Source organism: Lupinus angustifolius, chromosome LG19 (assembly GCF_001865875.1).
Source record: "Lupinus angustifolius cultivar Tanjil chromosome LG19, LupAngTanjil_v1.0, whole genome shotgun sequence".
NCBI lineage: Eukaryota > Viridiplantae > Streptophyta > Magnoliopsida > Fabales > Fabaceae > Lupinus > Lupinus angustifolius.
The window spans coordinates 7,610,690-7,624,434 of NC_032027.1; the positions used below are offsets into that span (position 1 = coordinate 7,610,690).

General features: G+C 33.8%; 1 protein-coding gene across 1 annotated transcript; it reads left to right on the forward strand.

The window, feature by feature from the left end:
• Positions 10,701-13,745, forward strand: LOC109334101. Its single transcript, XM_019569673.1, has 2 exons — positions 10,701-11,092; positions 13,402-13,745. The coding sequence occupies exons 1-2, from the start codon at positions 10,813-10,815 to the stop codon at positions 13,611-13,613; spliced, it is 492 nt and encodes a 163-aa protein (XP_019425218.1). The 5' UTR covers positions 10,701-10,812; the 3' UTR covers positions 13,614-13,745.

The following is a 13,745-nucleotide window of genomic DNA, read 5'->3' on the forward strand; positions in this document are numbered from 1 at the left end:
CTCTGGAATTTTGCAATTCAACATGTTGTTTACCTTCTTAATAAACTACCTACCCCTCTATTAAAACATAAAAGCCCCTACCAATGTTTACATAACACCCTTCCTTCCCTAGACAACCTCAAAGTCTTTGGTTGTCTGACCTATGCCACTAAAATTCAATCCCATAGAACCAAATTTCAACCTAGAGCCATCAAAGCAGCCTTCCTTGGATATCAACAAGGCACTAAAGGTTTCATCCTTTACAATCATCAAACTCATTCAGTCTTCATCTCAAGAAACACTATTTTTTATGAAAATCAATTTCCCTTCCTAGACTTTCATGACAACAAAGAATCTTCTGTCTACAAACCAAACACAATCCCCATCCCTAACTCCACAAATGACCTTCATCCCCCTTTTACTCCAAATACAAACCATGAATCACTCATCCATTCCTTACCTTCAAAAATTCCCATTAGATAATCAACTAGAATCAGTGTTAGGTATCAGTGACAGAATACACCTAGAAGGGGGGGGGTTGAATAAGTGTCGCGGTTCCCACTTACAGCTATTCACAACAAAGCCCTATTCTGGAAAATAACTCAGTTAATCCATTAAAGGATTGCCTTAATCGATTAAATCGCACTGAACTGACAGTTGCCAAATGGCTTGATTACACAGCCACTCATAGATTATACAGATATGATACAACATATATATTTGAATAGAAATGATCTTTATATGGCAGAGTTACTATATTCAAATTATCAGCTACAATAGGCAATTAAAAACAACTTAAAACATTAAAGAGATAATGGTAAGAAATAGCCTGCAACAAGGTTTTTATACTGGTTCGTTTTGCGGTCCACTGCAAAATTACATCTAGTCCTCCCCTTCCGATCTTGAGAGATTTTCTTCACTAAAGTTGAAGCCAATGTATATTACATACACACTTCCAATTACAAGACCTTGAAAGCTACCTTCTTGAATTCCTAGAACCTCTACCTTGGTTTGACCTCACTTATCGCCTAGGAAAACCTTTCCTACGATCTAGCCCCAGCTAAGAGTATGTTCTAAACTCAAGACCTCCAAGTCTTGGTGAAGACTCTTTGTATCTCATTGGTGGTACGACACTAAGAGACGACATTCCTTGTTACAAAATACAACAAAAACAGAGTAATGTGAAGCACAAAATAGCTCAAATATTACAATTAAGAGCAAGTTATAAACCCTATACAAATCTCACAAATTATTATGAATATGTATAAGATCAGAATCATGAAGAACATGTAATTTCTACCCTAAGAAATCTCTAAAAGAATTGAAAGAATCATACAAGATCCTTCCCTGAAACTTGGACAACTGGGTCTCCTAAACTATGAGTGAGTAGTAGGGATCTCCACGATCGTGCCTCACGTTCGGATTTGAAGATGAAGTAGTAGGAGGCCTACGAGTGTGTTGAGCAGTTATCTTGAACCTCTTCAAACGCCGTCTTTCCATTGTTGATTGAAAAATCATGAGCGATGATAAGAGAAGAAGGATAAGGGAGGGAACCTAAAGCTTAGGGTTTGGAATTAGGAACTGGTAATTGGGTTTCTTGGGGATTTGAGAAATAGATGGGATGAATTGAGGTGCAAAATGGGTAAAGGTGAGGTTTAATTCTTCTTTTATGCTAAGAATTTGAATTTTTCTATTGCTTTTGAGATTTAGAGAGAAAAGGGGGAAGAGAGGGTTTGAAAAAATGGTAAAAATGCTACTGATTCTAATTTATCTGTTATCATTAATCGATTAAGAGCTGTATTTAATCGATTAATAAGTGCTAAAATTCCAGATTTTCAGAAAAATGAGCCCAGCTAGTGTGTGTTGCGCTCAAAACCTTTGGATGAAGCTACAACTTAAGAACTTTGGACTTAACCTAGTAAAGATTCCTATAAAATGTGATAATACAAGTGTCATAAACCTATCCAAGAATCTTGTTTTTCATTCTAGAACCAATCATATTGAAATTAGACATCATTTCTTGCGTTACCATGTACAAAGCAACACACGCTTGCTTTTTACTGTGTCATGCAACTAAGGAACTGCCTAATAAGTGAAAAGTCTCACTAGTGCTCCTCTGATCCAACTTACATCCCGCAAAATCGGAATCGGAATACCCTACCAAGGATAATGAGGCATCCCTAGGATACCATAATCCCATATTAGTTGTTCCTTTTAAATATCTCATGATGCGTTCAATAGCAGTATAATGTGAATCTTTAGGCAATGCTTGAAATTTAGCATACATACAAACACTAAACATAATATCGGGGCGACTCGCAGTTAAATACAATAAGGAGTCGATAATCCCATGATACTTGGTTACCTCTATTGCTTTTTCCTTTTCATCTTTGTCTAGATAGCAAGCGGACATCATAGGTGTTGAAGCTTCTTTACACTTTTCCATTTCGAACTTCTTCAGTAACTCCTTGCAATATTTCGATTGATGAATGAAGAAGCCACTTTCCATTTGTTTGATTTGTTGCCCAAGAAAGAAGGTAAGCTAACCCATCATCGTCATCTCAAATTCACCCTACATCATCTCAGAAAATTCTTTACAAAGAATGTGATTAGTAGATCTGAAGATTATATCATCAGCATATATTTGAACTAGTAGTACATTTCTACAAATAAAGAGGATAATATCAACCATACCCCTCACGAACCCTTTTTCCAAGAGGAAAGAGCTCAATCTATCATACTCCTCATGATTATCTATGGGAGCTTGTTTCAGGACATAAAGAGCCTTTTTGAGCTTATATACATGGTTCAGATATTTAAAATTTTCAAAGCCGTGAGGTTGATCTACATATACCTCCTCTTGAATGTAGCCATTCAAGAACGCGCTCTTGACATCCATTTGAAAGAGCTTAAAGTACATAATCGATGCAAAGGACAAAAGCATCCTAATGGCCTATAATCTGGCTACATGAGCGTAGGTCTCATCATAATCAATGCCCTCTTCCTGGTTGTAGCCTTTGGCCACTAAGCGTGCTTTATTCCTAATGATCAAGTCAGATTCATCTAATTTATTATGAAAGACCCATCTAGTACCAATCATTGGATGTTCTTTAGGCTTAGGGACCAAGTCCCATACATTATTATGCTCGAACTGGTTTAGCTCTTCTTGCATAGCTATACCCTAGTGCACATCCTCAATGGCCTCATCGCTAGTCTTAGGCTCGATTTGAGATACAAAAGCAACAAAGTTACAAAAGTTATGTAAATAGCTACGAGTTACCACCCCCGTAGTTATATCACCTATTAATTTGTCGAGTGGATGATCCTTCTTGGTTTTCCACACGATTAGCATGTCCTGATGCTCATCTTGGACAGTTTGCTCTGCTTCTTCTTCTTTGTCCTGGTCCGTGTCGTTAGAGTATGCTTCTTCTAAAGCACCTGCAACATCATTAGAAAATACATTTCTCTTCTCTTTTGGAGAAGATTCATCAAAATGGACATGCATTGAATATTTATTAAAGACTCGATAAGCTTTACTATGCAATGAATACCCTAAAAATATACCCTCATTAGCATTTGAATCAAATTTACTTAAAGCTCTCTTTCTATTATTTAATATAAAGCATTTACAATCAAAAGCATGAAAATAAGCAATATTAGGTTTTCGGTCTTTTAAAAGTTCACAAGGAGATTTTGAATAAGTAGGCCTCAAGAGTATACGGTTAATCACATAGCAAGCTGTATGCATTGCATCAGCCCAAAAATATTTAGGAACCTTGCTTTCGTTTAGCATGGTTCTAGCAAGCTCCTCTAAGACTCAATTCTTCCTCTCAACAACTTCATTTTGTTGAGGGGTATGAGAGGTTGAGAATTGATGCATAATACCATATATATCACAAATTTTATCAAATTGATGATTTTCAATTTCGCCACCATGATCATATCAAATATATACTATCTTATGGTTAAACTGATTTTGGATTTGTTTGACAAGGTTTTTGAAAGACTTGAAAGCATCGCTCTTGGACGATAGCAATAGTGTCCATGTGAATCTAGAGAAATCGTCAACGATTACTAAAGCATAAAAGCTACCACCAAAACTCATAACCTGGGATGGTCCAAACAAGTCCATATGGAGAAGCTCCAAGGGTCTTGTTGTGGATATCACATTCTTTTTAGCAAAAGAGTTTTTAACTTGTTTACATTTTTGATAAGAATCACGATTTTCTTGAGTTTTAAAATCAAGTTTGGTAGCTCATCAACCAAATTATTTTTGGACAATTTATCTAGATGTTTTACATGAATATGAGCGACGTGCCTATGCCAAAGCCATATGTCATCCTCTTTAGAAATAAAACATTTTGAAAATAGAATAGTGACATCCTCTAGATTAACCATATAAATATTATTTATACGATATCCGACAAAACGTAACTTTATTAGATATATTGTGATAAATAATACAACACTCAGAATCAAAAGATACACGGTTACCTTTATCGCATAGTTGGCTAATACTCAAGAGATTATGTTCCAGGCCTTCAACATATAGCAGATTCTCGATCACTGCCTGATTTGAGTTGCCAATCGTTCCTGTGTCAAGTATCTTCCCTTTGTTGTTGTCTCCATACGTGACAAACCCTTTTTCTTTCAATGATAGATTTACGAATTTTGATCTATCTCCCGTCATATGTCTTGAGCATCCACTATCAAGATACCAATGATGTCCATGTGCTCATAGACATACCTTCAAAACATAGATCACTTGCCTTTTTCAGGTACCCAAGTTTTATTGGGTCCTTTTCTATTAGTAACTAGGGAGTCATCTCCCTTTTTCATCCAGACATACACGCCATTAGGTATACCATATTTTCTAATGTAACAAGAGTAGGAAGTGTGGCCATGTGTGCCACAATAAGAGCATTTAGGAACCTTTTTATATTAAAAATTCTTATTAAGCCAATTAATAGGTCTCCTATATGGTCTACTCTTACGCATAGGAGGAATATATCCTAGTCCGGTATGGTCACCTACATTTCTGGTTTGGCTAAGCATAATTTCTAACATGTATTGACTCTCTGTGAGTTTTGCAAGTTTTTCATTGAGTCTCAAATTTTCATTTTTCAAATTTTCGCAAGAATCACAGACAGTTGATAGACATAAATTATCATTAGAGAAATTGCATGTATTACAATAATATATTAGATCTAATGTTTCATTTTCTAATTTTAGTTCATCTAATTCTTTTTGTAATGAAACTATTTTTTTTGTTCATTTAGAAGGATTACTCTTTCTCTATCAGAACTAATCCTAACTAATTTCTTTAATTCATCATGCAATTCGACATATGCATTATACAAATCCTCATAAGGAGGAGAATCATTAGATGAAGTGAGTCACTTCGCTGGTGCCTTCGTGAGTCACTTGTAAAGTATCCCACATTTCTTTGGCATTTTGGCACTATGACACCCGAAAGAACTCATCATAGGATAAGGCCAATGTGATGATGTTTTTAGCATGCAGGTTGTATTGAACCTTTTTGCGTTCATCATCGGTCCACAGACTTTACTGTTTATCTTTCGGTTCATCATCCACTAAATGTTGTGGAACGAAGGGCCTGTGGACTACGGATTCCCAAATATCCGAGTTGATGGCCTCTATAAAGATTTTCATGTGAACTTTCCAGTAGGCATATCCATCGCTACTGAATACGGGAGGGTGGTTAATGGATGCGCCATCACTACCAAAGGGGTTGGTGGAACCCATTTATTTTCCCTTATGGATCACGTATACATGGTTAAGCTAGCACGATGTATTAGCTCTGATACCACTTGTTAGGTATCAGTGACAAAATACATCTAGAAGGGGGGTTGAATAAGTGTAGCGGTTTCCACTTGCCACTATTCGCACCAAAGCCCTATTCTGGAAAATCACCTAGTTAATCGATTAAAGGATTGCCTTAATCGATTAAATCGCACTGAATTGGCAGTTGCTAAATGGTTCGATTACACAGTCACTCACAGATTATACAGAAACATACAACATATATATTTGAACATAAATGATCTTTATATGGCAGAGTTACTATATTCAAATTATCAGCTATAATATGCAATTAAAAACAACTTAAAATATTAAAGAGATAAGGGTAAGAAATAGCATGCAACAAGGTTTTTATACTGGTCCATTTTGTGGTCCACTATAAAACTACATCGAGTCCTCTCCTTCTGATCTTGGAATATTTTCTTCACTAAAATTGAATCCAATGTATATTACATACACACTTCCAATTACAAGATCTTGAACACTACCTTCTTGAATTCCTAGAACCTCTACCTTGGTTTGACCTCACTTATCGCCTAGGAAAACCTTTCCTACGATCCAGCCCCAGCCAAGAGTATGTTCTAAACTCAAGACCTCCAAGTCTTGGTGCAGACTCTCTGTATCTCGTTGGTGGTACGACACCAAGAAACGACTTTCCTTGTTACAAAAATACAACAAAAACAGAGTAATGTGAAGCACAAAATAGCTCAAATATTACAATTAAGAGGAAGCTATAAACCCTATACAAATCTCACAAATTATTATGAATATGTATGAAATCAGAATCATGAAGAACATGTAATTTCTACCCTAAAAAATCTCTAAAAGAATTGAAAGAATCATGCAAGATAAGATAGAATGATGAACACATTTAATCACATGCAATGGATGAGATTTTAATCCCTAAGCATGATATTATCTCTCACTATTCTCACATGCAATTCTCTCTGCCTGTATGACATACAATGAGCACGAAAATATGCAACTTAGCAATTCTAAAAATGAATGAATGAATGTATGAAGCATGATGTAAAAACACAGTTTATATAGAGAAGTTGTTTTATGCCCAGTTAATCGATTAAGTGTCCTTTTAATCGATTAACGGGTTGTTTGGAATAACTGAATTCTGTTTTTCAGTTATCTGTTGAAACTAATTAAAATTGTTTTCATGTTAAATAGATCCATGCCATCACCTACAAGATTAAGGACCTTGGTCACTTAAGATATTTTTTGGGACTTGAAATTGCTAAAACTCTGTAGGAATCCATCTTAACCAAAGAAAATACACCTTATCATTGTTTGAAGACTCAGGAACTTTTGCCTACTAACTCAAGGCTCCCCCCTTCCTGATACCTCTTCCTACTGAAGGTTGGTTGGTAAACTCATTTACCTAACCCTTTATAGACCAAATATTTCCTATGTTGTCCAACAACTTAACCTCTTCATGTCTCAACCTCACCTCTTCATATAAATTTAGTTTAACAGTGTAAGAAGGTAAACTTGTAAATTAAAACCTGAATCAAACACGGAACATTAGAGGTTTTCATGAAACCTATATTTTTTAAAGTAATAATAAGATTTTAAATAATTGTGTGTATTGGGTATGTATTCATGCAAGAATCACTTATCGTTTTTGTTAAAATACAACGAAGCCATGACTCCAAGTGCTAAATATTATTGAGCTCATTTCATTACTGTACTTGCAAGCATGAACATGCTTTGTTATTTTCCAAAAAAATTGTTATGAATTGAATTAATTGGTTCTTGTGTATCAAGTTTGAGCAAGTCTCCTTTGTTTCTCAGATTTATTTTATTGTTATCCAATCTTGACTGTTGACAATGCCAGAGAGATGGGATGACATGCAGAAATTAAGGTCCCAATTTCAGACTTAATTTATTCAGTATTCATAATGTGAATGACTGAATATATGGCTGTTGATAATAATGTGAATGGAGTGTGACATGATTGAATATATTTCTGTTGACTACTAAGGTCCCAAGTTAGTAGTGAGAAGTTGGAAATTTATCATTCTTCAGAATGATTTTGTTGACATAATGATGCACCTTTAGGGTTTGGTGGTCTAGATAAAATAATAAATGATATCACATAGAATGTAATGAAAGGAAGATAATACATGATCATGATAAGTTTTCTCCTATCCATTCTTTCCTGCTCATTTTTAATTCCTACACTTTCACCTATGATATGATAAACCAATATGAAGTTGTATCCTACTTTCTTGTTGATTCTTGAGAGGAGCCACTAACGATTATTTTGTTGTTTTCTACCCATTCTAAGCTTTTATTGATTATTTAATATATTGAATATTATATTACTCCCTCTAGTCCTTATTCTAAGACATGTTGTAGAAGGTTATTGCTATCCTTTTTATAAAGCAATATTATGTACTATGTAAGAGTGTATGCTTTGAAGAAATATATTCTATTTCTATTTTTTGTTTTCATTTTCAAAAAATAATTTTTATTTTCATGTTATTATTTCCTCAAAATATATTTTTTATTATCATTTTCTAAACTCTCACTCTAAACTTCACAAACAAAATATTGAATGAAATTTGAGTATAATTGCTTTGGTAAATAATTCAATTTTAGATTTTAATCACCAAAATAATCAAGTCATTAATTTGATAAGATGTCTTTATATTTTATGCTTGTATGTTCTTTTTCAATGAATTTTATGTCAATAATACAATGAACATCTTTAATTGTTAGATTTATTCATTAACTATCACAAAAACTTATGCAAAGTTATAATGAATATCATGTACTTTCTAATGCTCTCCAAAAGGTAAAAATTGAAATAAATTAATAACATATATAAGTGTTTTATTATTTATCTCAGAGTTTAAAGATGATAATTTCCATCTCAAAGTCATATATTAATATATCGTTTTCTATTCTAGTTATCGGCACATGAATGGATGGAGAAGATTCAAGATCCAATCATATATTTGTAGTTAACTCCATTTTATTCTTCTTTTAGAATTCGATATTTGATTCTGATTAGATTCATGAATCCATTGAAAAATTTGTTTGAATTTCTTCGATCTGAAACAAAAAAATCCAATTGGGTTGAATAATAAAGGGATAGCGGTGGTTGGTGGCTCGGGTACCATTCATCAAACTATTTCACAAATAACATTAAGAGGGGTGAAGAAAATTTGTTATGTTAAGAGACAAATAAATAAATTTTATTATGAAGATGTGTGGTGATCTGAACTAATGAAGCACTCATTAATTGATTTTGACAATTTATTGATTAATGGAGAGAACAATTGAAAAATATATTTCATCATTTCATATATTTTGATAGTTTTGAGGTTGTGCATGTAACTTGAGGAAATTATTAGATGATATAAAATGTGTTCTGATTTAATTAAAATAATCAAATTTAATGTACATTGAAAACTAATTTAAAAAGAAATGAAGAAATAGATGCGAAGAAGAAGGGTAATAAATGGAGGTATAATTGGGAAATAAAGTATAAATGCGCATTGAGTTTTTAAAACATCAAAATGTTTGAAATAAAATGAAAAAATTTAAAACATCAAAAAAAATATAGAACAAATGAAGTAGCAAAAATATTAAAAATTAAAAAAAATATGATTGCATCATTATTGAAATTATTTGAAATTATTTTTTCATTTTCAAAATTTCAAGAGGGAGAACTCATTTTTTAATACAAATTGAAAACAAAAATATAAACATTTTCCATCTTTTTTCTATTTAAATCAAAATGAAAATAGAAAATAACTAAAACAATCATATCCATGTCCATGTCTGATTAAAACATAAAGTAGTCATAACTCCCAGTGGCAAACTTACTCGATTTCATTACCGTACCAAGTATGAACATGCTTTTGTTATTTTCTAGAGAAATTGTGATAAATTGAATTAATTCATGAATTCTTTTTTTATTTGTATCACCAAATGTATTCTTTTATCTTTTATGAATAATAAATTCATTTTTTTCGGGTTTATGACTGTCATTTTCCAACAAATGTTATTATCAGTTTTTAAATCTTGATATTTTGTTCATCCTAAGGATCTAATAAAATCTTACATAACTAGATCATCACCTTACATTAATTTATGAATGAGTGACCTGCTTTGGTTATTGAATATCAAAATTGAACAATGTTGGACATATTGATAATTGAATTATTTCCTAGTTATTTTACTATTATTCAGTGTTGAAAATATTAGATATACATAAATTAAGGTTCAAAATTTCAAGGTTAATTTATTCAGTATTTGATAATATGAATGTGTGTGACATATATCTGAACATAATGTTTTCGGAAATTTTACCCAACTAGTGTGGGTTAACTATAAAATTAAGTAAGCAATATAACTTTTATAAAAATTATCAAAAAAATATATTTTTTGAAAACTTGTGGCTCTGATGTACGACTTTACAGAAACTCATGACTCTTATACACGAGTTTAAAAGAACTTTTATGGCTCACATATATGAGTTTCATTTTTTTCTCTCCTCGAGATTCGTGGTTGTCATTCACGAGTTCCATTTCTACAATTGAAATCATGTAACCAAAACACCATTCTTTCCCATAAGTTATAGTGAATATGGCTATTCACAATGTACTCAATCTCTACCCAAGCTTTGCTTGCATATACAGCATTGCAACTACACTATTTATAAAGCATGACATGGGCATCGAGACATGAGCATGTTTTTGTCCATTTCTTGCACCAAACTTTTCCAACTTTCTTTCTACAAGGTTGTTGAAGACGTGTTCCATAGTCATATCAAATTAGATGATTGGCAAAAATAAAAAAGTGTGAACATCTCTGAAATTAGAAATAAATAAGATTGAGAGAGAGTGTAAAACTGATTATGTTGTTAATTAGTTTCAGGCTTTTTTATTCTTCCCTTTTTCATCCTCCTCCTCTTTTCCTTCTTCCATTTTTTTCCTTTTCTGACTCCAAGCTTAAGTTTTTATCTCCATCTCTATATTTTATTTCCCTATGGCGAGTCAAGATTTCACTGATTTTAATTCAAACCCATCAAATCCCTACTTCTTGTCTCCAAGTGAGAACCCAACCATGGTTCTTGTTTCACAATCTCTAAATGGCAAGAATTATCACTCTTGGTGCAGAGCCATCCTCTGCACTCTCAATGGAACAGATGCAACAACATGGTTCTCTCATAGTTACAACATTCAATGGAGCACACCATTATTAAATCCATCCTCTGGATGGATAATGCATGAGGTTTGGAAGGATCTTCATGATAGATTCTCTCAAGGTGATTTTTTTCGCATTTCTACTTTGCTAGAATAATTTTATAGACTTAGCCAAGGTGACCTGTCTATTTCTGAGTACTTCACCCAATTAAAGGCAATTTAGGATGAAATAGAAAATTTTAGACCTATAGAAAATTGTCATTGTGGGATGGCCTGCACTTGTGGAATTTTAGAATCAGTAAGACGTTATAGGGAACAAGAATATGTGATTAGATTTCTAAAAGGTTTGAGTGATCAATACTCACAAGTTCGATCACAGATTATGCTAATTGATCCTCTTCCTGATATCACCAAAGCTTTCTCCTTGTTGATGCAATAAGAAACTCATAATGATGCTTCAATCTCACCTAAACTAGATAGTGATCTCAAGGCCTTGACATTTCGAGCTCAAACTAGTGGAGAATTCAGAAATAGTGGTTCCTTCAATACAAGTAGAACTAGAGGTAACAATTCTTATAGAGGAAGAGGTAGAACCAATAGCAATGGAAGAGGATCTTCAAGCAGATTTTGTACTTATTGTGAAAGGACCAATCACACAATAGATACTTCTTTCTTAAAACATGGTTATCCTCTTGGTTATCAAGGAGGTAAGCAAGGAAGATTTGCCAATAATGTTACACACAATATAGATGAAGCAAATAGCTCAACTACAATAAAAGATATACCAACACAAGTCTTCACTAGTGAACAGATCAAGGACATCTTGGACCTTCTTGAAAAATCGAAGGCAACTACAATCCTCACTGCAACAAATTCTGTTATCAGCACCTTGCCTACTGTCAATTCTGCCATCCCTCCTTCACATACATGTAAATCAGGTAAGCAATGGATTCTTGATACTGGTGATACGGACCATATTAGCTTTGATCCAAATAATTTCCAAAATTTTAGAACCATCTCTCCTATTTTAATCACCCTTCCTAATGGTGAGAAAATAACTACAAATACATTTGCCTAACAATAAGTTCTATTTCTGAACCTTCCACATACAAACAAGCCTCTAAAATACCACATTGGCAGCTTGCTATGGACACAGAATTAGAGGCCCTTGCTCACAACAACACTTGGTCCCTTGTCTCCTTTCCCCCTAACAAGTCTCCTATAGGCTGCAAATGGGTTTATGTGACCAAACTCCATGATGATGGCTCAATTGAAAGATATAAAGCTCGATTGGTTGCCAAGGGTTACACTCAACGAGAAGGAGTTGATTTCTTCGAAATTGTCCCCATATTGTTAAAATCACAACTGTTCGAGTTGTCCTTGCTCTTGCTACTGCCAAATGATGGTTTCTACAACAACTACGTATTAATAATGCCTTCTTACATGGAGATCTCTACCAAGAAGTATATATGTTTCCCCCTCCATGCCTCTTTCTACCTCAGCCTAACCTTGTTTGTAGATTACATAAATCCCTATATGGCTTAAAACAGGCCAATAGGGAATGGCACACCACCCTCTCCATTGCCTTACTTTCCCTATGACACTTACACTCACAAGCTGACCAACCCTTTTTTACTAAAACCTCATGACATTCTATCACTCACATCCTTGTATATGTTTATGATATGGTTCTTGCTGGTAATAATCTTACTGAAATACAACATGTCAAGAATTACCCTGACACTTCTTTTAAAATCAAATACTTAGGTCCCTGAGATTTTTTCTAGGCGTAGAGATTGCCAGATCTAAGAATGGCATCCATCTCAACCAAATACACTATGCTCTCTCCCTATTATATGACATTGGTTCCCTTGCTGCTAAGCCTTCTGCTATCCCTTTTGACCCTGCCACTAAACTTCCAGCAAATTTAGGCACTCCTTATTATGATCCCTATGCCTATAGAAGACTAGTTGGTAGGTTAATTTATCTTACTATTTTCATACCAGATTTATCTTATGTTGTTCAACAATTAAGCTTGTATATGCACAAACATATGAACCTTCACTATAAAGCTTCAATGAAGGTCCTCCATTATTTGAAACAATCCCTTGCCCAGGGTCTGTTTTTTCCTCAAACATTAACATTAAACTCACTGCCTTTGTTGATTCTAATTGAGCATGTTGCCTATACACAAGGCAATTTATTACTGGTTTTTGTATTCTTATTGGTTCATCTCTTATTTCTTGGAAAACAAAGAAGCATAAGACTATTAGTAGATCATCCTCTAAGGCTGATTAAAGGGCCCTTGCTACTGTTTCTTGTGAAATTCAATGGTTAAGTTACCTTTTTACTGATTTGGATATTCTCTTTATTAATCCTATTTTTGTTTACATTGATAACCAATCTTCCATTTATCTTGCTCATAATCCAGTTTTTCACGAAAGAACGAAGCACATTGAGATCGATTGCCATGTTGTTCATGAGAAGATCCAACAAGGTCTCACACACCTCATGCCAATCTCTTCTGCAAACCAACTTGCAGATGCATTTACTAAGCCTTTACCTGATGCTGCTTTTTCTCTCTTTCTGTCCAAGTTGGGACTGGGTTCAATTCATTCCCCTGCCCAACTTGAGGGGGTGTAAAACTGATTATGCTATTAATTAGCTTAAGGATTTTTTATTTCTGTTAGTTTTTCTCCTTTCTATTTTTGGGTTTTAGTTAGGGTAGTTAACATTGTTTAGCTAACAACTTTCTCTTTTAGTAGAAGTTGATTT

What these genes read in the sequence shown, in the direction of transcription:
- LOC109334101 (XM_019569673.1), top strand. Translation starts at nt 10,813, where the DNA reads ATGGCGAGTCAAGATTTCACTGATTTTAATTCAAACCCATCAAATCCC. An exon ending in TCATGATAGATTCTCTCAAG is followed by an intron (nt 11,093 to 13,401) that starts GTGATTTTTTTC and finishes CTCATAATCCAG; the next exon opens with TTTTTCACGAAAGAACGAAG.